Raw genomic sequence first — 25,074 nt, 5'->3', positions numbered from 1 at the left:
CACCTTTCCATGGCCCCCACATCACCAGCTGCTGGGACAACCTCCCATCTGCTGAGACCTGCACACCACACCTGTGGGAATACTCTGCCTTAGGTTTTGGCCTTTGAATTCATGGGACAGCCAGCAGCTGAAATAGACTTACTCCTGATTTAGATTTCTCAGTCCTAGTGGGGAGCACATTGAAAAAAATCTCCCCCCACAATGAATCCTCTCACTTCCAGAAGTCAATAAAACATCCTCTCTGTGCCCTGGACACCTCTAGTAAAATAAGGTAACCAAGAAGGTTATCATCAAACGACAGCACAGATATTTGTTTAAAATGGACAAACTTACACTGCAGTGATGGAAAAAATAACTGCAAGACCATCTATTTCCTAAAGGGCATCGAAAATTAGCAGCAGCTCTGTGCACGATTCAGCAATCAAAATCTAAATTACTGTAACCTGATGCCCTGTGACTATTAAGACTTTCACTATAACACTAATGAAGGGCTTGGTTCTGTGTAGTTGATGCCAAGTTATTGAGATCCCACGCTAACAGGTGAAATATAAAACTATTAGAAAGTTCTATTAAAACTACTAGAAAATATTTATTCAATACATACCGCACCGGTGGAGTACTGATCCCCACTCAGGGGAAGTAAGGGAGTGATTACAGGCAGTGAGGGCTGAGATTATTGAAGGATTTTAGAACAAGGATGAGGTTTGTAAGAAGGATGCGTTGCTTGAACGAAGCCACAGTGGAACAGCAAGCACAGGGAGATGGGAGACCCTGTGAATAACCTGATTCGCTCAGTTCAGCCTGACAACGAGGAGCAGTAACACGAGTGTCTGCCACAACTGAAGGAACACGACACCAGAAAACATGGTGGGCAGGGAAGAACAGCATGGGAGGTAAATTAAACCTTATCTCAGAAAACAGAAGCTCATTCAGCCACAGCTTAGGGGAAGAAGCTGGGTGTATCACTACAAGTAAAAACAGAGTGCTTGAAATATTCAGCGGGTCAGGCAGCATCTATGGAGAGTCAATGTTGAAGAAAGCTCACAGACACTGCCTGACCTGCCGAGAACTTCCAGGGTTTTCTGCTTTTATTTCAGGTTTCCAGCGTCTGCAGTGACCTGAGTCCAGTTAAACGCAGATGAACAAGGTTACAGCTCAGAAACAGGTCTTCCAGCCCATCACAGCCACGCAACCTTCAAGCACCCAGCTGCACTAATCTCATTTTACTTCCACATCAACTACCCCTCCCCTTTATTCTCCTCCCACTCACCCACCCACTAGGGGCAATTTACATGGCCAACCAACCTACGTCTTTGGGATGTGGGAGGAAACCGGAGCACCCAGAAAAAACCCAACGCAGTGACAGGGGGATGTGTGAACACACAGACAGCACCAGAGTTCAGGGTCGCAGCTGGGTCACTGGAGTTGTGAGGCTGCACCTCTGTGTCATGTCTAAACAGAAAATTTATGCTGAGAAAGGGAAATCAAGGGTTGGGAAGTGGTGAGAGATAATCAGGACTGAATGGTGTCAGTGGGATAGAAAGGCCTTCTGTTACTAAGCAGGAATGTACAGCTCCAATTGAAATTGAAAACTGCCCCTGCTCTCCCAGTCCCGTCAACAACTGCCGGAGGCCTTCCTATGCTTCTGGAAAATATACAACAAGAATGTGCTCAGATGCACACTCCACAAGTACTTGAATTAGGCATTAGCCAGAAACCCCATGTGCATATCCCAGTGTCAAATACAATTTAAAACAACCGATTCGAGCCAAATCCATCGGTGTACAGGTATGTCCATAGTTCAATCAGAGCCCCACCATCGAGGACATCTTCAAAAGGTCGTGCCTCAAGAAGGCAGCATCCATCATTAAGGACGCTCACCACCCAGGACATGCCCCCTTCTCGTTACTACCATCAGGGAGGAGGTACAGGAGCCTGAAGACCCACACTCAACGATTCAGGAACAGCTTCTTCCCCTCCGCCATTAGATTTCTGAACAGTCCATTAACCCATGAACACTGCCTCGTTATTCCTTTTTAATTGCACTATTCATTTATTTTTGTAATTTACAGCAACGTTATGTCTTTGCACTGTACTGCTGCCGCAAAACAACAAACTTCACATCATATAGGTCAGTGATAATAATCCTGATTCTGATTCTGAGATCCAGTACACTCACTCCACGGCTTCAACCAAATCCCAATGCTCTGCAGAGCCAGGCATGTCCTTTTAAAAGGAGTTTAAAGGTGAATGTTCAGCAGCAGTCACTTTAATCCGCTTTCACTTTGCCTGCCCTCCCCAGGCAGCCCAGAACTCTCCACAGAACCTTGATCACAATGTACATCAACGTGAAAGCAATGCCCAGCAGGAAGAGGATGATGTCGAGGAGGTGGTACTGATACCAGGGCAGCTGCAGACCGTAAGGTCTCAGGTGATCGCCTCCTCCAAACAGAACAACGTGCTCCACCCACCGCACCAGGCGCTGGCGTGGGGGGAAAGGGTACGAACGATGCATGCGACTCAGAGCCAGCGCTGAAGCTTTGTACCTGTTGAAAAACAAAAAGTAGCTTCAACTTTGGAACTGCTTCAAACATTGTGTGTCAGGGCCTGGATCAAACCCTGGCTGTTGATGTTGCTGAAGTACATTCTCACTTTGTGGGCTCCCCTGCTTCAGGCCATAGGCTTCAACCCCAGTTGGTCACCTGTCACTAATTCTCCTCCCACTCCCCCTCTGGCCCCTGTGCAGTGAGCTCCAGGAGCAGCACCTCACCTTCCATAGATGCAACACGGCCTCTAGCCTCAACACCAAGTTCAGCAATTTCAGGTAACAATTTACACTTCACCTTACAGGTTTAAGGTGAGAGGGGAGAGATTTAACAGGAACCGGAGGGCAAATTTTTCACTCAGAGGGTGGTCTGTACATGGAACGAGCTGCCAGAGGAAGTGGTAGAGGTGAGTACAATTGCAATGTTTAAAAGACAGTTGGACAGGTATGCAGATAGGAAAGGTTTAGAGTGATATGCGCCAAACCTGGGCAGGTGGGACTGGCTTAGATGGGAATCTTGATTGACATGGACCAGTTGGGCTGAAGGGCCTGTTTCTGTGCTGTGTGACTCTAGGACTCTTGTTCCTGTGCTTCCCACTGAGACTACGTCCACCTTGCCCGAACACCGGGACAGGGTTAGTTGGTCACAGACTGACTTCGTTTCTCTTGGTCAGACAGTGCGAGGCCAGGATTCAGACATTTAGGGATGAGTTGGGAGGAAGGTTGTGAACCTTTGGAACTCTTTCCCATGGAGCACTTTGCATGTTCAGTCACTGAATAAACTCAGGATGGGTATCAACAGGGTTTTGGAATTTGGGGAAATGAACAGGTCTGGGGCAACAATCTGCTGGAGGAACTCAGCGGGTCGAGCAGCATCGGGGGGGAGGGGGTGGGGAGAAACGGAATAGATGTGGGGATGGGCCAGGTAAGTGGGATGGAGATGGCAGAGTGGCCATGGTCTCAGTGGTGGAGCAGACTCCAGCTACACCGTGACCAGCTCCCGTTGTCCACATTTTCAATTATTTCAGAGTTCCAGGGTCTGCAGTACAAATCTCAGATTACCATGATATAAAACATTGGTCAGGCCACATGGAGCACTGAGTGCAGTTCTGGTCAGTCCATTACAGGAAGGATGTGGAGGCTTTGGAGAGGGTGCAGAAGAGATTCACCAGGATGCTGCCTGGGTTAGAGGGAATGAGCTCTAAGGAGAGGTTGGATAAACTTGGGTTGGTTTCTCTGGAACGGCAGAGGCTGAGGGGAGACCTGATAGAGGTTTATAAGATTATGAAAGGCATAAATAGGGTAGATGGTCAGAGTCTTTCTCCCAGGGTATAAATGTCAAATACTAGAGGGCAGAGGTTTAAGGTGAGAGGGGGAAACTTCAAAGGAGGTGTGTGGGTCAGGTTTTTTTTAAACACAGAAGGCGGTGGGTGCCTGGAATGCACTGCCAGGGGTGGTGGTGGTGGAGGCAGATATGATAGACGTGTTTAAAAAGCATTTAGACAGACACACAAGCAGTAAAGGAATGGAGGAATACAGACCACATGCAGGCAGATGGGATCAGTTAGATTGACATCGTGGTCGGCACAGACATGGTGGGCTGAAGGGCCTCTGCTGTGCTGTTCTGTGTTCTATGAGGGCATTGGGGTCATACAGGCAACACGTGGCTGGAGACCAGTGTTACACAGAAAGGCCAGGAGTGGGAAGGCATCAAGGTCACACGGGTGAACCTGGAAAACTGGCCAAAACACTTAGGTTCACAGAGTTGTGCAGCACAGAGACAGGCCCTTCGGCCCACCGTGTCCGTGCCGACCTTCACACCCATCTACACTAACCCCACTGTCTGCATTAACTCTATCTCCCTCTGTGCCTGGCTCATTCAAGTACCCGTCCAGATGCCTCTTAAATGTTGTTACTGTTCCTGCCTCCTCCTCTGGCAGCTCATTCCAGGTTCTCTAAATTCACTGGAAGGATAAGCAAATTAATGTCATTGTCCTCTCCCAGGCCAACATCCCCAGCAACAATTTACCCCTCAGATCCCCCTTAAAACTCGTCCCTCTCACCTTAAACCTGTGCCACCCCTTAGACACCCCAACTCTGGGAAACAGACACTGGCAATCTACCCTATCTACACCCCTCAGGATTGTATAAACATTGATCATGTCACCCCACAGCCTCTTTCACATCAGAGAAAATCCCAGCCTGTCCAGGCTCTCCTTGTAACTCAAACCCCTCCTCTGTCCCTTAACCTCAGGTACATAATGGAACCTCCAAACGTAAGATATGGGGGAAGCTGCAGGAAATACCACACTACCATGGGGTGAGATCGAAGGCACACAAACATACAAGCACACACACATGGACACACACACACACACACGCCTATAAACAGACATATGCACACACATGCAGACTTGCAAGCATGCACAAGTGCACACATACATGCAAGAACACACAAATAAACAACAACACATACAGGTACACACACACACACAGAGTCCGACAGGTTGTACACACCTTTTGTCCCTGATGACAGTGGCCATTGTGTGACTCAGGCGCTGTGCCTGTAGTTGGGCAACATGTACACACAGCCCCAGGCCTTTGGCTTCCACCCTCACCATGTTATCGAACTGATCTCCGAACAGTGGGATCCCGATCACCGGCACTCCGTGGTACACCGCCTCCATCAGGCTGTTCAACCCCCCGTGTGTGACCAAGAGACGAGCCTTTGGGTGACCTGTCAGCCCAGAGCAAACCAAGCACCAGTGAGAGACATCTCGGCCCTGGCAGCTCTGCAGAGAAACACCCATCACTTCCCAAAGAAAATCAGACAGATACTCCCAAAACCAATAGAGAACAGAGAAGTCAATGCATTGCCACCGCAGCCACCCCACTGCAGCAACCCCCCCGACCCATTCCCACAGTGACCTTGACTACACCACCTCCCACCCTGCCTTCTGTAAGGACACCACTCTCTCAGCTTCTCCGTCCCTGCCGCATCTGTCCTCGGGACGAGACCTTCCACTCCAGGACCTCTGAGGTCCTCCTTTTTCAGAAAGCAGGGCCTCCCCCCACTGTGGTTCCTGGAGCCCTCATCCCAATCTCCTCCATTTCCTGCACTTCTGCTGTCGCCGCACCTCCCCCCCAGACAGAATAGGGACTGAGTTCCCCTGATCCTCACCCTGTCATCCCACCAGCCCAGGCCTCCTGCACATCATTCTTTGACATTTCCGCCAGTTACAATGTGATCCCACCACCAGCCACATCTTCCCCACCCCGCCCCCGTCTGCTTTCCACAAGGGGCAGCGAATGCCAGCCGCTGTCTGTAAGGAGCTTGTACGTTCTCCCCGTGTCTGCGTGGGTTTCCTCCGGGTGCTCCGGTTTCCTCCCACAGTCCAAGGACGTACGGGTTAGGAAGTTGTGGGCGTGCTACGTTGGCACCAGAAGCGTGGCGACACTTGCGGGCTGCCCCCAGAACACTCTACGCAAAAGATGCATTTCACTATGTGTTTCGATGTACATGTGACTAATGAAGGAATCGTATCTTATCTCTCCCTCTGTGACTCCCAGGTTCGTTCATCCCTCCCCATCCACCCGTCCCTGTCCCCAGACACTCTCCCCTGTAACCGTAGGAAGCGCAACACATGTCCCTACACGTCCTCCCTCACCACCAGCCAGCGACCCGAACAGCCCTTCCAGGGTGAGGCAGAAGTTCACCTGCACCTCCTCAAACCTGGTCTACTGCATGATGCTCTTGATGTGGCCTCCTCTGCATCGATGAGACCAAGTGCAGATTAGGTGACCGCTTTGCCGAGCACCAGCACTATGTCCACAACGACCAGCTGGAGCTCCCAGTTGCCAGCCACGTTACTTCCCCCCCACCTCCCCATTCCCACACCGCCCTGTCTGTCCTCGGCCTCCTCCACTGCCAGGGTGAGGCCAAATGCAAACGAGAGGAACAGCCCCTCATATTCCACCTGGGTAGTCTGCAACCCAACGGCATGAACATCAAGTTCTGCAGTTTCTGGTTACCTGCTCGCCCTCTGCCCCTTTCACTCTCTCCTACCCAGGTCCTCCCACACCCAATTCTTTCCAATCCACACCTCCCCCTCCAGCTCCCCATCACCCGGTTTCTTTCCCGTCCCCCACCCACTCCATGTGCCCATCACCCACACACTCCTCCCACTGGGTCCCCTCCCCCCACAGTTCCCATCTGCCCACCAAGGAAGCTCATATGGTTCTTCTTCCTTTTTTCTGATCAGATTCCACCATCTGCAGCCCTTTGCTGCCCCTACCTGTCACCTCCCAGCCTCTGTCTCTACCTCCACTCCTCCCTCCCCCAGCTGCCTCCATCTGCCTATCACCCCACCTCACCTGGATCCACCTGTCTGTTGGCAGCTTTGCCCCACCCCTCTCTCCCACCTCTTTCAATGGAATCCAGAACTTCATCTCACAGAGGTAACACTGGTCGGCTGGCACTTACCGAGCAGATCATTCTGGGGGAGCCAATCTACCAGCTTGACGTTGGGGGCAGGTTGGACATCACTTGGCCAATGACTGTGCAGGTGTCTCCAGATTATCAGCTGAGGGAGCTGGGCGAAGGCAGCATTCATTTCTTTCAGCAGCTTGGGGAGGTTCACGGAGGACAGCATGGAGCCAAAGGTCACCACCACAAAGCCATTCTCTCCAGCAGCCTGCAGGAGATCTTCCAGTTCCTGATAAGAGCGAGGACATGTCAACATTCCAAACCTCAGCAGAACAAAGCAAGCAGGTAACACTGGTGGCCAAAGGTAACATAAGGTAGCCCCAGCTGGTTGGGCTAGTCCTGGAGTGGGGCAGGGGAACGGTCTGAGTGGTGGCAATCATGCAACATAACTGGGCAATGTAGGTGTGTGGGGTGGTGTGTTATTATATAGTTATAATAAAGAACTACAGTTCCCAGAAGGCAATGCAAGGGGTCACATGGGGGAAACAGGAAGTGGCTGTATAAAGAGAGGGAAAGCAAGCAGTCTGTTGTTGGTTAATAAAAATGTTCAGATGTTAAAGCCACGCGAAGTTTGTCTCTTGATGAAGAGCAAACATAACAGGCAGGACAGAGCAAACCCAAACTGTGAAGCTCAGGAAGCTTTCATCTGAAGTATATCCTACATTTTAGTAGTCAAAAGTTGTAACTTTTTCACTTAAATCTTTGTTAGTCAGAAGATTTTGAGCAGAGCCTGCAGTTTCTGCTAAACAAGGTACCTTAAGGGGGCACCTTCTGTGATTGTATCCTTTTCAACTGTGGCCCAACAATATCAGCTGGCCGGCCTCTATCTGTCTGAGTGTACAGAAAGCAGTGGGCTTCTTAAAATCATCAGCTGTTTCAGAGGGAGGCCGTCACGGGGGAGCCCCTCACAGGGTGCAGCCATCTCAGGGTATGGGCTTTGGTGAGGAGGGTGATTGGAGAGTAGGACCGGGTTGGTGTTTCTACCTTTCTTTACTGCTTCAGTTCTGTAAGTAAAGGTAGGGGACTCCAGAAGAGAAGTTATAGTCAGTTTGGAATAAAGCCCCTTGTGTAATGAGCTACTCCCTGTAACTTAGAATTGAGGAAGTTGGAGGGAGATCCATGGCAGAAGAGGGCTCCTCCTGCAGTACGTAAGAGTAACAGGGTAAAAATAGGGAACACAACAATGCAAACAGGGATTGTTGTCTGTTGTCACATGATAGGCTCAGAGGGGTGGGCTTTCTAAACTGTTTTTATAGCAAGTACGTAGATGGTCATCCTAGGAGCAAAGGTGCAGTACTTGGGGAATGTGGCCGGGCAAGGAGTTGAAGTGTCAGTGGGAGAGAATTTTGGAGGCAGTGACCGTAGGGATAAGGATGGTCCAGAGATTAGGGTCGTGAATTGGGAGGAAGGCCGATTCCAACACCGTAAGACAGGACCTGGCAAAAGTAAACTGGGAGAGTTACTTGTGGGTAAACCTACATCCGACAAGCGGGAAGCATTTAAATGTGAAAATAGGGAGAGTTCAGGACTAATGTGTTCCCGTAAAGGTGAAAGGAAATGACAGCAAGTCCAAGGAACCCTGGACGTCAAGGGATATTGGGCTAGAAAAAGAAGAAAAAGCATCTGGAAGCTTCACACAAGCAAGGAATTTGATTGCACCCTGGCGTACATGACAATAAAGTAATCTGGATGTGGTACAGAGAACTGAAATCAGGCGAGACCCTTTGGGTGTATGGAAAGTATTAGGGGTACTTAAAGAAAGAGATCAAGACAGGAAAGAGAGGGAAGGAAATATCACTGATGCAAAGGATGAAGGATAATCCCAAGGCATTTAATATGTATATTAAGAGCAAGAGGATAACCAGGGAAAGAGTGGAGCCCATTGGGGACCAAAGGGGCAATTGCTGTGAAGCCAGAGGACATGGCTGAGGTCATGAGGAGATTGGTAGTCGGATAATTCAGGGAGGGAATCAGTGAAAGTTCAAGAACATGTCAGCATTAAAAAGGAGGAGGTATTTCATATCTTGGTGGGCTTGAAGGTGGCGAGATCCCCAGGGCCTGATGACTGCATCCCAGGCTGCTGTGGGAAGCAAGGGAGGATGTTGATGGGGCCTGGCTGACCACAGGTGAGCTGCCAGATGACTGGAGGACAGCAAATCACGACGATGCTAGAGGAACTCAGCACGCCAGGCAGCATCCGTAGGGAAAAGCAGACTGACGACGTTTCGGGTCAGGACCTTTCTTCAGGACTGAAGATAGAAAAAGGGGAAGCCCAATATATAGGAGGGAAAAGCAGAGCAGTGATAGGTGGACAGAAGAGGGGAGGCGGGTGGGCACAGGGTGGTGATAGGTAGATGCAGGTAAAAGATAGTGATAGGCAGGTGTGGGGGAGGAGGGGAGAGCAGATCCACCGGGGGATGGGTCAAAGGTAAGGAGAGGGAGGGAAAAAGGTAGGAAAAAAAGAGAGATAGGCTAGGAAAGGGAAGAAGCATGGTGGGGGGGGGGGTTGTTGTGGGGAAGGGGGGTGGGGATTACTTAAAGTGGAAGAATTCAATGTTCATGCTGTTAAGCTGCAACGTTCCAAGATGGAAAATGAGGCACTGTTCCTCCAGTTTACGCTTGGAATTCTCCCGGCAGTGGAGGAGGCTGAGGACTGACATACAAGCTGCAGGAATAAGCCTGGTAATTACAAGCCTGTGACTCCATCAGTGGGAGAGAAGTTATTGGAAAAAGTTCTGAGGGACAGGATTACTCTGCACTGGGAAGGGCAGGGATCAAAGATAGTCGGCATGGGGTTGTCAAGGGAGATTCTGTCTGACCAACTAGATTGAATATTTTGAAGATTTAATAAAATATATTGATGAGGGCAGTGTGATGTGGTCTACATGGACTTCAGGAAGCCCTTTGACAAGGTCCCATATGAAAGATTGGCCCATAAGGTTAGAACACATGGGATCCAAGGCAAGATGGCAAATTGGATCCAAAGTTGGCTTGTTACTTGGAGGCAGAGGGCGATAGTGGAGGGTTGTTTAGGTATGCAATGAATGGTCAGGCCCAAGGGAGATTTGAGGGACAGAGGGACCTTGGTGTACAAGTCTAAGGATCCCTGTCCCTGAAAATGACAGCACAGATAGACACAGTAGTGAAGAAGGTGTATGGGATACTTTCCTTCATTAGCCAGGGCATAAGAGCAGGGCGGTCATGGTACACATAGTGAGATGAGACAGAGAGACAGACAGACAGAGAGACAGACAGAAGATAGGGAGGAGGTCATATTTAAACCGGAGAAATGCACATACCAGAGACTGGAGACACACACACACACACACACACACTCACACAGTCTAGGGAGGCAGTCCTGTGATGGACACACACAGTGATTGGATGTAGAGAGGAACTGCAGATGGAGTAAACCACAAACTGAGTGACCTTGGTGCTTACCTGTGGTACAGGTTTTGTTGGTTTTGCAAGTAACCCTCCAACACAAACCACACTAGGAGGCAGCGGCCTTGAGAACTCCAGGGTGAAGTCAGTGTTGTAGATTGCCAACCGGGTCTTCAGGTAGAGATCGGAGAGGCTGACATTGGATCCAGGGAAATGTACCCTTATGGCTTTCTCAAACCGTGCTTGGATCCTCCATTCAACTACGAAAGAGCCCAGGAACATTAGGTAATTCTTCAGCCGTTCCCAGAAATCCATGCGATCAGTGAGCAGCGAGCGATGAACAGGAACAAAGGACAGTGGGATTGGCATCCCCCACTGGTGAACGTTCCAGAAGTTTCCCCCATGAACAGTCACAAACTGTAAACCGAGCTTCTCGGCCACTAGGAATGAGCAAGGGTTGAAGGCATCGATCACTGCGACGTCAAACCGCTCACCTCTTAAAGAGTTCATGAGACTAATGTCATCCATGATCCACTCACACTGCAGTGCAAAGTGGCCCATTAAATCCAGGAACATATCCAAAGTTTCTCTGAGAAGCAGGAAGGAAGAACTGGTTAGACTCTGCCCACATCGACTAGGTAAACGCATGATAGGACATCATGCACCCCTCTGTAACAGCCTCTCACCACATCTCCAGCTTCACCCTTCTCACCACCTCCACTCCTTGTAACCCATCCCAGACTTTATCCTAGACTTTTTTAATATCCTATGATGGAAGGCCATTGGGGGGGTGGGTGATTTAGGGATTAGCTGCTGCCAGGAGCTGACCAGCCATAAGGTTTAGTACCTGAATCCACAAATTCCCCATTCCCTTGTCTGTCCCACTTAGAGTCGTAGAGTCATACAGCACGGAACATTACTGGGGTCTGTCTCCCTTGACTCATCTCTGTAGGTGTGTGTGTTTCTCCAGTTTAAATCTCACCACCCCCATATCTTTAGTCTTGATGTGTGTGCCTCTCTCTGCAGTCTCATTATGTGTACCGTGACCTCCCTGCTCCTATACGCTGTGCCCTGGCTAATGAAGGCAAGTATCCCACACACCTTCTTCACCACCTTACCTACTTGTGCCCCCCTCAAGGATCCTTGGATGTACACTGAAGCCTCTCTGTTTCTCAATCATTAGATGCCACCATCCCTTTCACTATCACCTGCGCAGCCAGCCTCTCTCAGTTGGCCAGGCCTGGATACCTCTACAATCTGTGGAGGGAATTGGACAGTTGACTCCATTCGACTGCCTGACCTGCTGAGCTCCATCAGCAGTTTGGTTGTTGCTTCAGATTCCGTCTGCAGTCTCGTGCCTCCACAGTTCCATAACTCACTTCCCTTAATCTTTGCTCTGACTACACATCCCGCCCCAAACTCACAGTTACCCTTCTCTCATGCCTTCTCATCTTGTTGGACCTCATAATAGAAATGTAAGCAAATTCAGCAGTGTATTCACTGTTAAGTAGAGGCATTGTGAATAAAGCACAGGGACATGCTAAACATTATAAAACCCTCACTAAGCAGCAGTCGGAGAAATGAGTCCAACTCAAGGTAAGGAGGAAACTTCAGAGAAGGTAGAGATTCCAGAAACACAGAGAGTAGGGGTACAGGCCAGGCAGGTAGAAATTACGAAGAAAAGCCCTGGGTACATTAAAAAAAGAATCAGCTCCTGTAATGTACTACACTGGAGAATAGTAGCAACTTTGCCTATTATGGGGAATGGAGCCCCTGTGTGCGCTGTAGGGGACAGCAGCCCCGTGTATGTTATTGAGAATAAAAGCCTCACCTTTATATTGTGAGAATATCATACGTTATGACAACAGATCACATGTACATTCAGAGGGAGTGTAGTCCCCAGTGTATCACTGGAAACCACAGGTCTTTATGTACAAGGGGTGTCAGCCGTACCTGTCCAGAAAGAACTCTCTCTGCTGCTCCATGAACCATTGATTGTAACTGGACAGATATTCCTCACTTGCGGACCATGCTGTAATTCGGTAACTGTTGTTCCTCCCAGCATAGTTTAAGCCTGTAGCAATGAGAAAGCAGTGGGATGTCCTTACAAGCAGAGTCTGAACAACAGATTAGCCAAAAGCTGCAGAACAGGTCCCGAAGACAGTAAGGTGCAGGAACCTCTGGGATGGGGGCCCAGCTTCCAATTGCCCTTCTCTCCCCTATCGGTGGGCTCTTTGGCCCCTGTCAGTTCTCCACAGTGTGTGGGAGAAGTGGGTGGGGAGTGGGGGGGTTAATGGGAATGTGGAGAATATAACGGGGTTAGTGTAGGACCAGTGTGAGTGGGTTCCTGGTGGTCAGCATGGACCTGGTGGGTCAAAAGGCCTGTATAACAGTGTGCTCCATGTTGTACCACATCGAGTGGGATGAACTGAGGGACCCTCCAGGCCAGGGGGAAGATATGCTTGGTGGTGGGGTCCTGTTGGAGATGGCAGAAGTGGCTGAGAATGATGTGTTGGATACATAGGCTGGTGGGATGAAATGTGAGGAAAAGGGGGACCCTCTCCCTGTTGGGTCTGGGAGGGGTGGGGATGAGAGCGGAGGTGTGGGAAATGGCAGAGATATGGGTGCAAGCTCTCTCGACCACAGTCGGGGGGGAAGCCCCGGTTAGAAAAGAAGTTGGACATCTCTGATGACCTGGAGTGGAAAGCCTCATCATGGGAGCAGATACGGTGGAGGCGGAGAAATTGAGATAAAGGGATAGCGTCCTTGCAAGTTCCCGTCGGAAATGGCGGAACCCACCCCTTTCCGCCTTTCGCAGGGACCGCTCCGCGACTCCCTAGTTCCCTCCTCCCCCCCACCCCCACCCATCCCGCTCCCATCCCGGGAACTTTCCACTGCCCCCGCCATAGGTGCAACACCTGCCCCTACACCACCTCCATTACCTCCATCCAGGGACCCAAACAGTCCTTTCAGGTGAGAAAGGGATTCACCTGCACCTCCCTTAATATCATCTACTGCAATCAGTGCTCCAGGTGTGGCCTCCCCTACATCGGTGAGACCAAACACAGACTAGGTGACCATTTCACAGAACACCTGCTCTCCGTCCATAACCGCAGTATGCGTCTCCCCGTTGCCAGTCACTTCAGCTCCCCCTCCCACACTATCACTGATATGTCAGTCCTCGGCCTCCTCCACTGCCGGGAGAATTCCAAGCACAAACTGGAGGAACAGCACCTCATTCTCCACCTTGGAACCTTGCAGCCTAACAGCATGAACATTGAATTCTCCCACTTTAAGTAACCCCCACCCCCACCCCCAACCATGCCTCTTCTTTTCTTCCTTTTCCTAGCCTCTCTCTCTTTTTTCTAGCCCCCTTTTTTCCTCCTTACCTTTGACCCATCCCCCGGTGGATCTGCTCTCCCCTCCTCCCCCACACCTGCCTATCACTATCTCTTACCTGCATCTACCTATCACCACCCTGTGCCCACCCCGCCTCCTCTCTTTTGTCCATCTATCACTGCTCTGCTTTTCCCTCCTATATATTGGGCTTCCCCTTTTCCTATCTTCAGCCGTGAAGAAGGGTCCTGACCCGAAACGTTGACCGCCTGCTTTTCTCCACGGATGCTGCTTGACCTGCTGAGTTCCTCCAGGTTCTAACAGATGTTCAGCTAACTAGTCTGTAGTTTACTGCTTTCTGTCTCTCTTTCTTCGATAAAGGAGTTCCATTTGCTTTATTTCGAACCCAATGGAACCTTTCCAGAATCTAGGGACTTGTGGAAAATTAAAACCAACACATGAACTATCCCCCCACCTCTTCTTTGAAGACCCTAGGGTGAAGTCTGTCAGGACCTGGAGATGTGTTGACTGGAGGATATATATTACCAGTGAGTGGACCTATCACCAGATCTCTACCTGGTCGGCTGGTGTGACCTGAAGGCCACAGCTTCAACCTCCAGCATCAGAGAGAAGCAAACCAGTGTGATGAAGAAGAAGAAAGCCAAGTCCAGCCAGTACATGGGCCAGAAGGAAACCAGCAGCAGTAAATACCGAGACATCCTCATCTGGTGCCCAAAGACTGTCACCATCTCTCCACAGCATTTACTCTCCGCTGATACTTGGAAAGGGAAGGTTTCGAGAGATATGGGCCAAACACAGGCAAATGGGACCTTGGTTGGCATGGACAGGTTGGGCCGAAGGGCCTGTTTCCGTGCTGTTTCACTCTATGACTTTATGGCAACAATTTGCTCAGTCCAGTTCCTCACTGCCTTCCAACTCCTCTGGGTAAGTTACTTATCTCCTCTAGTGAGGACTGACCACATAATTCATGTCTAGTTCATCTGCCAGCTCCGTGTTTTCCATCATTAATTCCCCAGACCCACTTTCCACAGGACCAACACTCTCTACTTGGAGCCGAGGGTGGAGCACGGACACAGAGTGGAGTGAGACCCAGTGATTCTGGATTCAGGAGATCAAATTCAGGGAGAGTCAGGATTTAGGAGAGTGGCTTCAGAGCAGACAGGAATCAGGGTCAGATATAGGGGGATGGGAGGGGTGTGGGTCAGGGGAGGGGGTGGGCGAGAGGTGTGGGTCAGATATAGGGGGTTGGGAGGGGTGTGGGTTGGGGAGGGCGTGGGGAGGGGTGTGGGTCGGGGAGGGGGTGGCGGAGGGGTGTGGGTCAGGGGAGGGGGTGGGGGTCGGGGAGTGTTGGGTCTGGGGAGCTAGAATATCAGAGGGAAGGGTCGATGGACAGAAGGCGTGTTGCTGGGGGCAAGATTCAGGGGTGTTATCGACTGGTGTGTGGCGGGTGGGGAGCGGTGGATGCAACCAAATCATCGGTAATAGAGCGATGCAGTTAACCACAAGGTACTGAGATGGTGTAATGTACCAAGGCAGTGAAACCTCCTTGGGAAAGGACAGTGGGTCAGCCAGACAGACAGAACCTGTGCACAGGGTGCGGCTGGACATCCTGCTGAGTTATTTGGTGCAAGTTTCACGGTGCTGAAAGCAAGATGTTGCCCGACACTTGGTCCTGGAGTGGAGGTCAGGAGATACGGCAGTCACTGAAGGAACACACTTACCTTTAATCCGAGGGTTACCGAGCTGCACCAGCATGTGCACATCATGGCCACTCTGGTGAAGCACATGAGAGATTTCATCCAGCAGCAGGTAGTGGCTGCCCCCTGCAAACAGAGGAAGCAACAGATCAGAGCTGCTGAGTCCACACCGGCTCCCTGGACCGGGCTGATAACTGAGAAGGAAACAGGTGTGCCCAACTCAAGCAAAACCCAGTTAGTCAGGCAGCATCTGTGGAGAGGGAAACTGAGTTAACAATTCAGGTCGATGACCTTCTCGCTCAGGGGATGGGCATTAACCCTGCTGTCAACACCAACATCCCATGGGCTAGGGAGGTCTGGCTGGCCACAGATAATGCTGGCAGATAGTGGACCTTCAGTGGATCATTCTTCAATATCAGGATACAAGACTGAAAGTGGGATCCCAGCTTCCCTCTGACTCTGTTACCACTTCAAACCAAGCACTCCCCCACACCACGTCACACAATTCCTGGGCAAAGCCTCCAGCTGAGAGCTGTGGAAAAAATCTCCTATTCATGGCAAGGCCCCTACTCTTCTTAAAGCACAGTTGTTCTGGTGAAGGTGCTCCCCCAGTGCTGTTGGGGAGGCACGTCCAGGCTTAGACCCATTGATGATGGAGGACTGGTGATAGATTTCCCGTTTGGATGGTGCACAGTGTGCAGGGAAGCCTGCAGTTGGTAAATCACAGGTTAGAGAGGTGCTGTCAGAGCAGCCTGGGTAAGTAACTGCACTGATGGTACCACTGTATGTAGCCACTTGACTGACAAGTGTGGACGTTACTAACAATTAAGATATCTTTATTAGTCACATGTACATTGAAACACACAACAAAATGCATCTTTCCGTAGAATATTCTGGGGGCAGCCCGCAAGTGTCACCACACTTCCGGCGTCAACATAGCATGCTCACAACTTCCTAACCCGTATGTCTTTGGAATGTGGGAGGAAACCGGAGCACCCGGAGGAAACCCACGCAGACACGGGGAGAACGTACAAACTCCTTACAGAGTGTGGCTGGAATTGAACCCGGGTCGCTGGCGCTGTAAAGCATTACGCTAACCATTACACTACCGTGCCACCCCCACTTCAACTCTTCCACACAGAACCAAGTGCTTCACCTGCATTGCAAACCCATTCTTAATCTGTGATATCTGACTCACTGAGGTCTCTCAAAACTTTTCAATTAGAGATTTGAACTACTGTCTCTCAGGAGGAGATCTGTACACTGACTGGTGTCTCTCAGTCCCTTCTCTCTCGGGGGATATATGTACACCGATCAGTGTCTCTCAGGGAGATATCTGTACACCGACCAGTGTCTCTCAGGGGGATATCTGTACACCGACCAGTGTCTCTCAGTCCCTCTCTCTCAGGGGGTATCTGTACACTGGCAGGTGTCTCTCAGTCCCTCTCCCTCAAGGGGATATCTGTACACTGACTGGTGTCTCTCAGTCCCTCTCCCTCAAGAGGATATCGGTACACTGACTGGGGTCTGTCAGTCCCTCTCCCTCAGGGGGATAGTTTAACACTGACCGGTGTCTCTCAGTCCCTCTCTTGCAGGGGGATATCGGTGCACTGACCAGGGTCTCTCAGGGGTTTATCTGTACACTAACTGGTGTCTCTCAGTTCCTCTTTAACCTGAAATATCTTAAAACTGACTGTGTTGATAAGCCCATCGTTTCAGGAAGATATACATGTAATGGTAACGTGCAGAATTTGGAGTTTGGTAAGTACAGAAAGAAAGGCAGCTGCTGTTGGTTACTGGGAGAGTGATCAGAGATCTCCACTGATAGTCCCCAACATCCTCTCACACTGTACATTACAACAGAGACCCAAGATCGGAAATGTTTTCATAGCTGCTATTTGGGACCTCCCCAAGAGGTGACGGGACTGAGGAAATACAAGCCTTTTCACTTTCCCAGCTGTCTGAGAATCTGCAATTTTTTTTATCCAAAATAAACCAAAATGTGCCAGTTGGGCAGACCAAAGGGCATCTTTCACCAGGTTGATGACCTTTTCTGCAATTTTTTTAAACAAAATAAACTTTATTCATAATAAAAGACAAGCTATATACAATTGTAAAACAGTGCAAACCTTTACATCCTTGTACAGATCATTCATTAGTGTTACCTTTTTATAAACAAAACAGCACCGATGCCACACGTGTGGCTACCTGGTCCCGTATTTACAATATTTAAGGACTTTCTCACCTGACCCCGCCCCTCCCTCTCCAGTGGCAGAAGAACCCTAAACTGTAGTCCTTCCTCACTGAGCCTTTGCATTGGCTGCACCCAGCTTCAGTGTGTCCCTCAGCACGTACTCCTGCAGCCTGGAATGTGCCAGCCGGCAGCATTCCCCTACGGACATCTCGCAGTGCTGGAAGACCAACAAGTTTCGGGCAGACCAAAGGGCGTCTTTCACCGAGTTGATGACCTTCCAGCAGCAGCTGATGTCTGTCTCTGTGTGTGTCCCTGGGAACAGCCCATAGCTCAGAGAATCCTCTGTTATGCAGCTGCTGGGGATGAACCGTGACAAGGACCCCTGCATTTTTTGCCACACCCTCCTCGCAATCCCACAGCCCACAAAGAGGTGGGCGACCGTCTCGTCCCCAGCACAGTCCTCCCGGGGGCAGTGCGCGCTTGGAGTGAGGTTCCAACCGTGCAGGAAGGATCTGACTGGGAGGCCCCTCTCACCACCAGCCAAGCTGCAATGTTGCCAGTGACTGTAAACACAACACCTGCTGTTGTGTTCCTGTTGCCTCTGACCCAGTCCAGACCCAGGCCGAGAGGCTAACATCAGGTTCTTGACCATGCTGAAAAACCCTAACACTGCCTCTCTCTCCCTCAACTTGCACTGATGTTATGTTTAGTTTGTCGTGTAAGTTATGTGTAATTTATGTTAATTTAAGTTGATGTTAATTTATGTGTTTAATGTTCTGTCTGCTGCTGTAAAAAGCTAATTTCCATAGCGTTTATACCCTGGGGTACGCATGCCTGCGACAATAAACTGGAAGGAATCCAGCAAGTACCAGCAATCTCAGTTGTATGAGGGCCCCACAAACAACACGAGTTGCTACAGCCATCCGGAGAGGAGATCCAGCAACACCTCCCCAGTGTAGACAGATAAACAAGATCTTGGCAGCAGCACCACAGCCCCGAGCAAGAACTTAAAAAGAACAAATGAAGTAATACACAACTCACAGATTGTTCACTAACTTACATCGAAGTGGAAGAGACTGCGGGAGACCTCAATGTTACTGAAGCCACTCGAACATAGAACAGTACAGCACAGGAACAGGCCCTTCGGCCCACCATGTCTGTGCTGACCATGATGCTAATTTAAACGAATCCTGCCTGCCTGCACATGATCCGTATCCTTCATTCCCGGCCTGTCTAAACGCCTCTTAACCGTTGCTGTCGGGCTGCCTCCACACCTCCCCTGGCAGTGGGTTCCAGGCACCCACTCCTCTGTGTTAAATAACTTTCCCCTCTCACCTTAAACCTCTGCCCTCTAGTATATGACATTTCTACCCTGGGGAAAAGATTCTGACTGTCCAAGGTGGTAGGGAGACGGGTGGGGGGGGAAGAGGGGTGGGGGGAGAATGGGGAGAGGGGAGCGGACCAGAGAGCTGGTCCCTGCCGAGAGCAGAAAGGGGTGGGGAGGGGGAGGGGAAGGTGGAGAGGGGAGGAGGGGTGGGAGGGAGATATGGCCGGTGGTGGGATCATGTAGAAGCTGGAAGTTAGGGGCAGTTTGCCCACCCACCGCGTGACTTACCGACCAGGACGACGGTGAGGATTTTCGCCGCGTCTGAAGACGCCACCAGTACCAGCGCCAGGGGAAGGAGGGAGCGGCGGCTCTCCATCTCCGCCAGCCGGCGGCTGCTCCCACCTCTCGCTGCCAAATGAAGATGTCAAGATTGAGGAAGAATTCAGTGACTTCCGCTGGGAAACAAACTCCTGCGGGGCAGGCAGGGGAACGGATCGGGAACCCGCGGCGCGGCCCCGGACAAGCAGCGGAGCACTGACCGGCTCCCCCCGCCCCTGTCATCCCAGACCCGGCCACGGGGCACTGCCCCACCGAGCCTCGTCCCCCCTCCTCCCACCGTCAGCCCGCGGGGGCCGGAGAACGGGCGACCCGGCCTGCGCTCCCACACCCAACCCCGGGATCGCACCGAGCGCTCGCCCAGCCCCGGGACCCCCAGAACCCGGAACCCAGACCCGGGAACGCGCACCCCGTCCCGGGATCTCCAGACCCCGTAACCCAGACCCGAGAACGCGCACCCCGTCCCGGGATCTCCAGACCCCGTAACCCAGACCCGGGAACGCGCACGCCCAGTCCCGGGACCCAGACCCGGGAACGCGCACCCCGTCCCGGGATCTCCAGACCCCGTAACCCAGACCCGGGAACGCGCACCCCGTCCCGGGATCTCCAGACCCCGTAACCCAGACCCGGGAACGCGCACCCCTAGTCCCGGGACCCCCTGAACCCGTAACCCAGTCCCGGGAACACGCACGCCCAGTCCCGGGACCCCCAGAACCCGTAACCCGGTCCCGGGAACACGCACGCCCAGTCCCGGGACTCAGCCCCGGGAACGCGCACCCCCAGTCCCGGGAACACGCACGCCCAGTCCCGGGACTCAGCCCCGGGAACGCGCACCCCCAGTCCCGGTAACCCAGACCCAGGAACGCGCACCCCGTCCCGGGATCTCCAGACCCCGTAAACGTCCCGGGAACACGCACGCCCAGTCCCGGGACCCCCAGAACCCGTAACCCAGTCCTGGGACCCCCAGAACCCGTAACCCAGTACCGGGAACACGCACGCCCACTCCCGGGACCCAGCCCCAGGAACGCGCACCCCCAGTCCCGGTAACCCAGACCCGGGAACGCGCACCCCGTCCCGGGATCTCCAGACCCCGTAACCCAGACCCGAGAACGCGCACCCCTAGTCCCGGGACCCCCAGAACCCTTAACCGTCCCGGGAACACGCACGCCCAGTCCCGGGAACGCGCACCCCGTCCCGGTAACCCAGCCCCGGGAAGGCGCACCCCGTCCCGGGATCTCCAGACCCCGTAAACGTCCCGGGAACACGCACGCCCAGTCCCGGGACCCCCAGAACCCGTAACCCAGTCCTGGGACCCCCAGAACCCGTAACCCAGTACCGGGAACACGCACGCCCAGTCCCGGGACCCAGCCCCGGGAACGCGCACCCCCAGTCCCGGGACCCAGCCCCGGGAACGCGCACCCCGTCCCGGGACCTCCAGACCCCGTAACCCAGACCCGGGAACCCCAGACCCCGTAACCGTCCCGGGAATGCGCACGCCTAGCTCCGGGACCCCGTTACCCATTCCTGGGGACGCGCATCCCCGTCCCGGGAACGTGCATTCCCCGCTCTCCGGGATGGGCAGCAGGAGCCGCGTTCACCGGCCAAGTCCTCAGCCGCCTCTATTTTAACCCTAACCGCCGCACAAAATTAATCCCAATGTCCACGTGTAACCGCCCCCCGACCGGCTCTGATCCCTTTGATCCTGTATCCTGCAATCGGATTCCTGATGTTTAACCCCAATCCCCCAACTTTCATCCACATCCGTACTTTAAACATCCCGACTGTCTGAACCCCTGTTTCAATCCCATTCAAATCCAAATGACCATCCCTGCTCCCAGTCACACACCATCCAGGAGTTTCACTCCCTACTGAAGTCCAGGACTGCAGCATTCCAATCTGGGGACCCTGAACTTCACAAGAAATCGAGTTACGACCTCCGTAAAGCTATCAGAGATGCCAAGACACAAGACCGGTCCAAAATCCACTACCAGACCAGCCGTCAGTTGTGGCAGGGCTGACCTGCTAGAACAGGCTACAAAACAGTCGGGTAGCATTGCCGACAACAGCACATCCTTTCCTGATGAGCTTAATGCATTCTATTGCAAGCTTTGAACCGAAGGGGATTGGAATGTCACCACCCACCCCAACAGCCTCCAATGCACCCGAACCCATGGTTGCAGAGCTCAGATCTTCTGGACAGTGAATCCGCGGAGAGCACCTGGCCCAGATGGTGTCCCTGGCCGTGTCCTCAGATCCTGCGCAGATCAGCTGGCAGACGTATTTAACCTCACCCTGCTTAAATCTGAGGTTCCCACCTGTTTTAAGAATACCACTATCATCCCGGTACCCAACAAAAACAAGGTAACGTGCCTTAATGAGTACCAACCAGTGGCTCTGATATCCACCATCATGAAGTGCTTCGAGAGGCTAGTCATGGCACGCATCAACTCCAGCCTCCTGGAAAACCTCGACCCACTGCAAATGAATACTTTGATTCAGTATTCACCAGAGAGAGAGAGACCTTGATGTATGTGAGGATGGTGTACGACAGAATGATATGCTAGGGCATCTTGATGTGAGGAACGAGGATGTGCTGGAACTTTTGAAAAACATTAGGATAGATAAGTCACCGGGGCCGGACGGGATATATCCAAGGTTATTACGGGAAGCGAGGGAAGAGAGTGCTGCGCCTTTGACGATGACCTTTGCAACCTCAATGGCCACAGGAGTAGTGCCAGATGACTGGAGGGTGACAAGTATTGTTCCTTTGTTCAAGAAAGGGAGTAGGGATAAATCTGTCTGCTCCTCCACACTGCCCAGAATCCTGCCATTAACTTTATACTTTGCCTTGGAGTTTGTCCTTCCAAAGTGTACCACCTCACACTTCTCCGGATTGAATGCCATCTGCCACTTGTCAGCCCAGCTCTGCATCCTATCAATATCCCTCTGCAATCTTCGACAATCCTCCACACTATCCACAACACCACCAACCTTTGTGTCGTCTGCAAACTTGCTAACCCACCCTTCTACCCCCTCATCCAAGTCATTAATAAAAATCACGAAAAGCAGAGGTCCCAGAACCGATCCCTGTGGGACACCACTAGTCACTGCCCTCCAATCTGAATGCACTCCCTCCACCACAACCCTCTGCTTTCTACAGGCAAGCCAATTCTGAATCCATACAGCCAAGCTTCCCTGGATCCCGTGCCCTCTGACCTTCTGAAGAAGCCTACCACGTGGAACCTTGTCAAATGCCTTACTAAAATCCATGTAGACCACATCTACTACACTACCCTCATCAATCTGTCTGGTCACCTCCTCAAAGAACACTATCAGGCTTGTGAGACATGATCTGCCCTTCACAAAGCCATGCTGGCTGTCCCTCATCAGTCCATGATTCTCTAAATGCCCATAGATCATATCTCTAAGAATCTTTTCCAACAGCTTGCCCACCACAGACATAAGGCTCACTGGTCTAAAGTTCCCTGGACTATCCGTATAGTTTTTTTTGAATAAGGGGACATCATTTGCCATCCTTCAATCCTCCGGTACCATTCCTGTGGGCAATGAGGACTCAAAGATCCTAGCCGAAGGCTCAGCAATCTCCTCCCTCACCTCGCTTAGCAGCCTGGGGAATATTCCGTCAGGTCCCGGGGACTTATCTGTCTTAATATTTTCTAACAGCTCCAACACATCCTCTCTCTTGATATCAACATGCTCTAGAACATTAACCTTACCAACACTGTCCTCAGCGTCATCAAGGCCCCTCTCCTTGGTCAATACTGAAGAGAAGTATTCATTGAGGACCTCACCCACTTCCACAGCTTCCAGGCACATCTTCCCACCTTTATCCCTAATCAGTCCTACCTTTACTCTCGTCATTCTCCTGCTCTTCACATAAGTGAAAAATGCCTTGGGGTTTTCCTTAACCCTACTTGCCAAGGCCTTTTCATGTCCGCTTCTTGCTCTCCTCAGCCCCTTCTTAAGTTCCTTCCTTGCTACCCTATATTCCTCAAGAGACCTATATGATCCTTGCTGCCTAAACCTTATGTATGCTGCCTTCTTCCTCCTAACTAGATGTTCCACTTCTCCTCTCATCCATGGTTCCTTCACCCTGCCATTCTTTTTCTGCCTCACCGGAACAAATTTATCGCTAACATCCTGCAAGAAATCCCTGAACAATGACCACATCTCCATAGTACATTTCCCTTCAAAAATGTCATCCCAATTCACACTCGCAAGTTCTAGCCTTATAGCCTCATAATTTGCCTTTCCCCAATTTAATATTTTCCTGTCCTCTTTGCTCCTATTTAATAAGACTATTGACCGGTTCCCTTATACACTGAGATGGACTCTTGACCTCACAATCTACCTCGTTATGGCCTTGCACCTTATTATCTACCTGCACTGCACTTCCTCTGCAGCTGTGGCATTCTGTTATTGATTTTACCCTGTACTACCTCAATGCACTGTGTAATGAATTGATCTGTATGAACAGTATGCAAAACAAGTTTTTCACTGTACCTCAGTACAAGGTTCAATAATAAACCAGTACCAATAATGAAATGATCTGTATGGATGGCAAGCAAAACAAAGTTTTGCACTGTACCTCGGTACATGTGACAATAATAAACCACTTTACACCATCCTGACTGGGAAATATATCACCGTTCCTGCATCGTCACTGGGTCTGAACCCTGGAACTCCCTCCCCAACAACACCGTGGGAGCCCCTTCAGTGGTTCAAGGAGGCAGCTCACCCCAACCTTCTCCAGGGCAGTCAGGGATGAGCAATAAATGCAGGCCTGGCCAGTGAGCCCAGATCCCAAAGCTGAATAAAGGAAAAACTGGACTAATCTACAATTCTGTCTGAACTCCATTATTCAACCCCCTTTAAATTTGGACATCCAAAACCCTGCTGTTGGTGCCTGGAGTACATTCAGCCTTCACCCTGGTACAACCACTGGCTGCAGGTGAAGCAATGGTTGATTTTACCATCTGATGCATGTTTTCAGACCTCTCCATTTTTTCAGGCCTTCCCTTGTCTCCAGCCTCCTCCAGTCCATTGCTGGGCTCCTCGCCTTCTATCCCTCCACCACTGGCCGTGCCTTGAGTTTGCTGGGCTTCCAGCACTGGCGTTCCTCAACCCCACTGCCCAGCTCCAGCTGTTGCCCCCAGCCGTTTTTTTGCTCCAGCTGTTGGATCCAGCTATTAGACCTAGCTGTTGGCCCCAACTGTTGGACCCAGTTGTTGGCCCCAGTCTGTGGCCCAGCTGTTGGATCCAGCTGTTTGCTCTAGTTCTTGGCCCCAGCTGTTGGATCCAGGTGTTTGCTTCAACTGTTGGCCCCAGCTGTTGGCTCCAGTCTGCGGCCCAGCTGTTGGATCCAGGTGTTGGCTTCAACTGTTGGCCCCAGCTGTTGGATCCAGGTGTTGGCCCCAGCTGTTGGCCCCAGCTGTTGGATCCAGGTGTTGGCCCCAGCTGTTGACTCCTTTGACTGACCCTTTGTTCATCTTGCACATGACTTGACTTGTTTGTTTGGGAATGTTCCTTGGGGAGGTTGCGTTGGTTTAGTTGCCACAGGTTGGCCGTGGGTCGAGCTCCCCGCCCCCCTCCGGGGCGGCCCCGGTCAGCAGGCTTCCCCCTCCCGCCCATTTCGAGCCCAGCCGCCGCCTCTCGCGTTCTGCGCGGGCTCCACCGACGCACCGTTGTCCGTTTCCATGGTAGCGAAGCCGCGCGGTCAGTCCGGAG

General features: G+C 51.6%; 1 protein-coding gene across 10 annotated transcripts; it reads right to left on the bottom strand.

Annotated features, from left to right (window-relative positions):
- Positions 1–2,026: 2,026 nt before the first annotated feature.
- LOC127572277 (UDP-glucuronosyltransferase 3A1-like) lies at positions 2,027–20,949 on the bottom strand. 10 transcript variants are annotated; one of them, XM_052019304.1, is made up of 8 exons: positions 20,845–20,949; positions 19,279–19,398; positions 15,494–15,595; positions 12,369–12,489; positions 10,473–11,004; positions 7,029–7,260; positions 5,063–5,282; positions 2,027–2,546 (listed from the first exon to the last, which is right to left on the bottom strand). In XM_052019304.1, exons 1-8 carry the CDS (start codon positions 20,846–20,848, stop codon positions 2,270–2,272), a joined length of 1,608 nt encoding a protein of 535 aa, XP_051875264.1. In that variant the 5' UTR covers positions 20,849–20,949; the 3' UTR covers positions 2,027–2,269. The 10 variants fall into 10 exon arrangements, with proteins under 10 accessions (XP_051875264.1, XP_051875272.1, XP_051875270.1 ...); XM_052019312.1 differs by lacking the exon at positions 20,845–20,949 and adding an exon at positions 20,746–20,749; XM_052019310.1 differs by lacking the exon at positions 20,845–20,949 and adding an exon at positions 20,549–20,560.
- Between the last annotated feature and the right edge of the window lie 4,125 nt (positions 20,950–25,074).

Source organism: Pristis pectinata, chromosome 7 (genome assembly GCF_009764475.1).
Source record: "Pristis pectinata isolate sPriPec2 chromosome 7, sPriPec2.1.pri, whole genome shotgun sequence".
NCBI lineage: Eukaryota > Metazoa > Chordata > Chondrichthyes > Rhinopristiformes > Pristidae > Pristis > Pristis pectinata.
The sequence above is the reverse complement of the archived record's forward strand: the minus strand, read 5'-3'. Positions and strand labels throughout refer to the sequence as shown.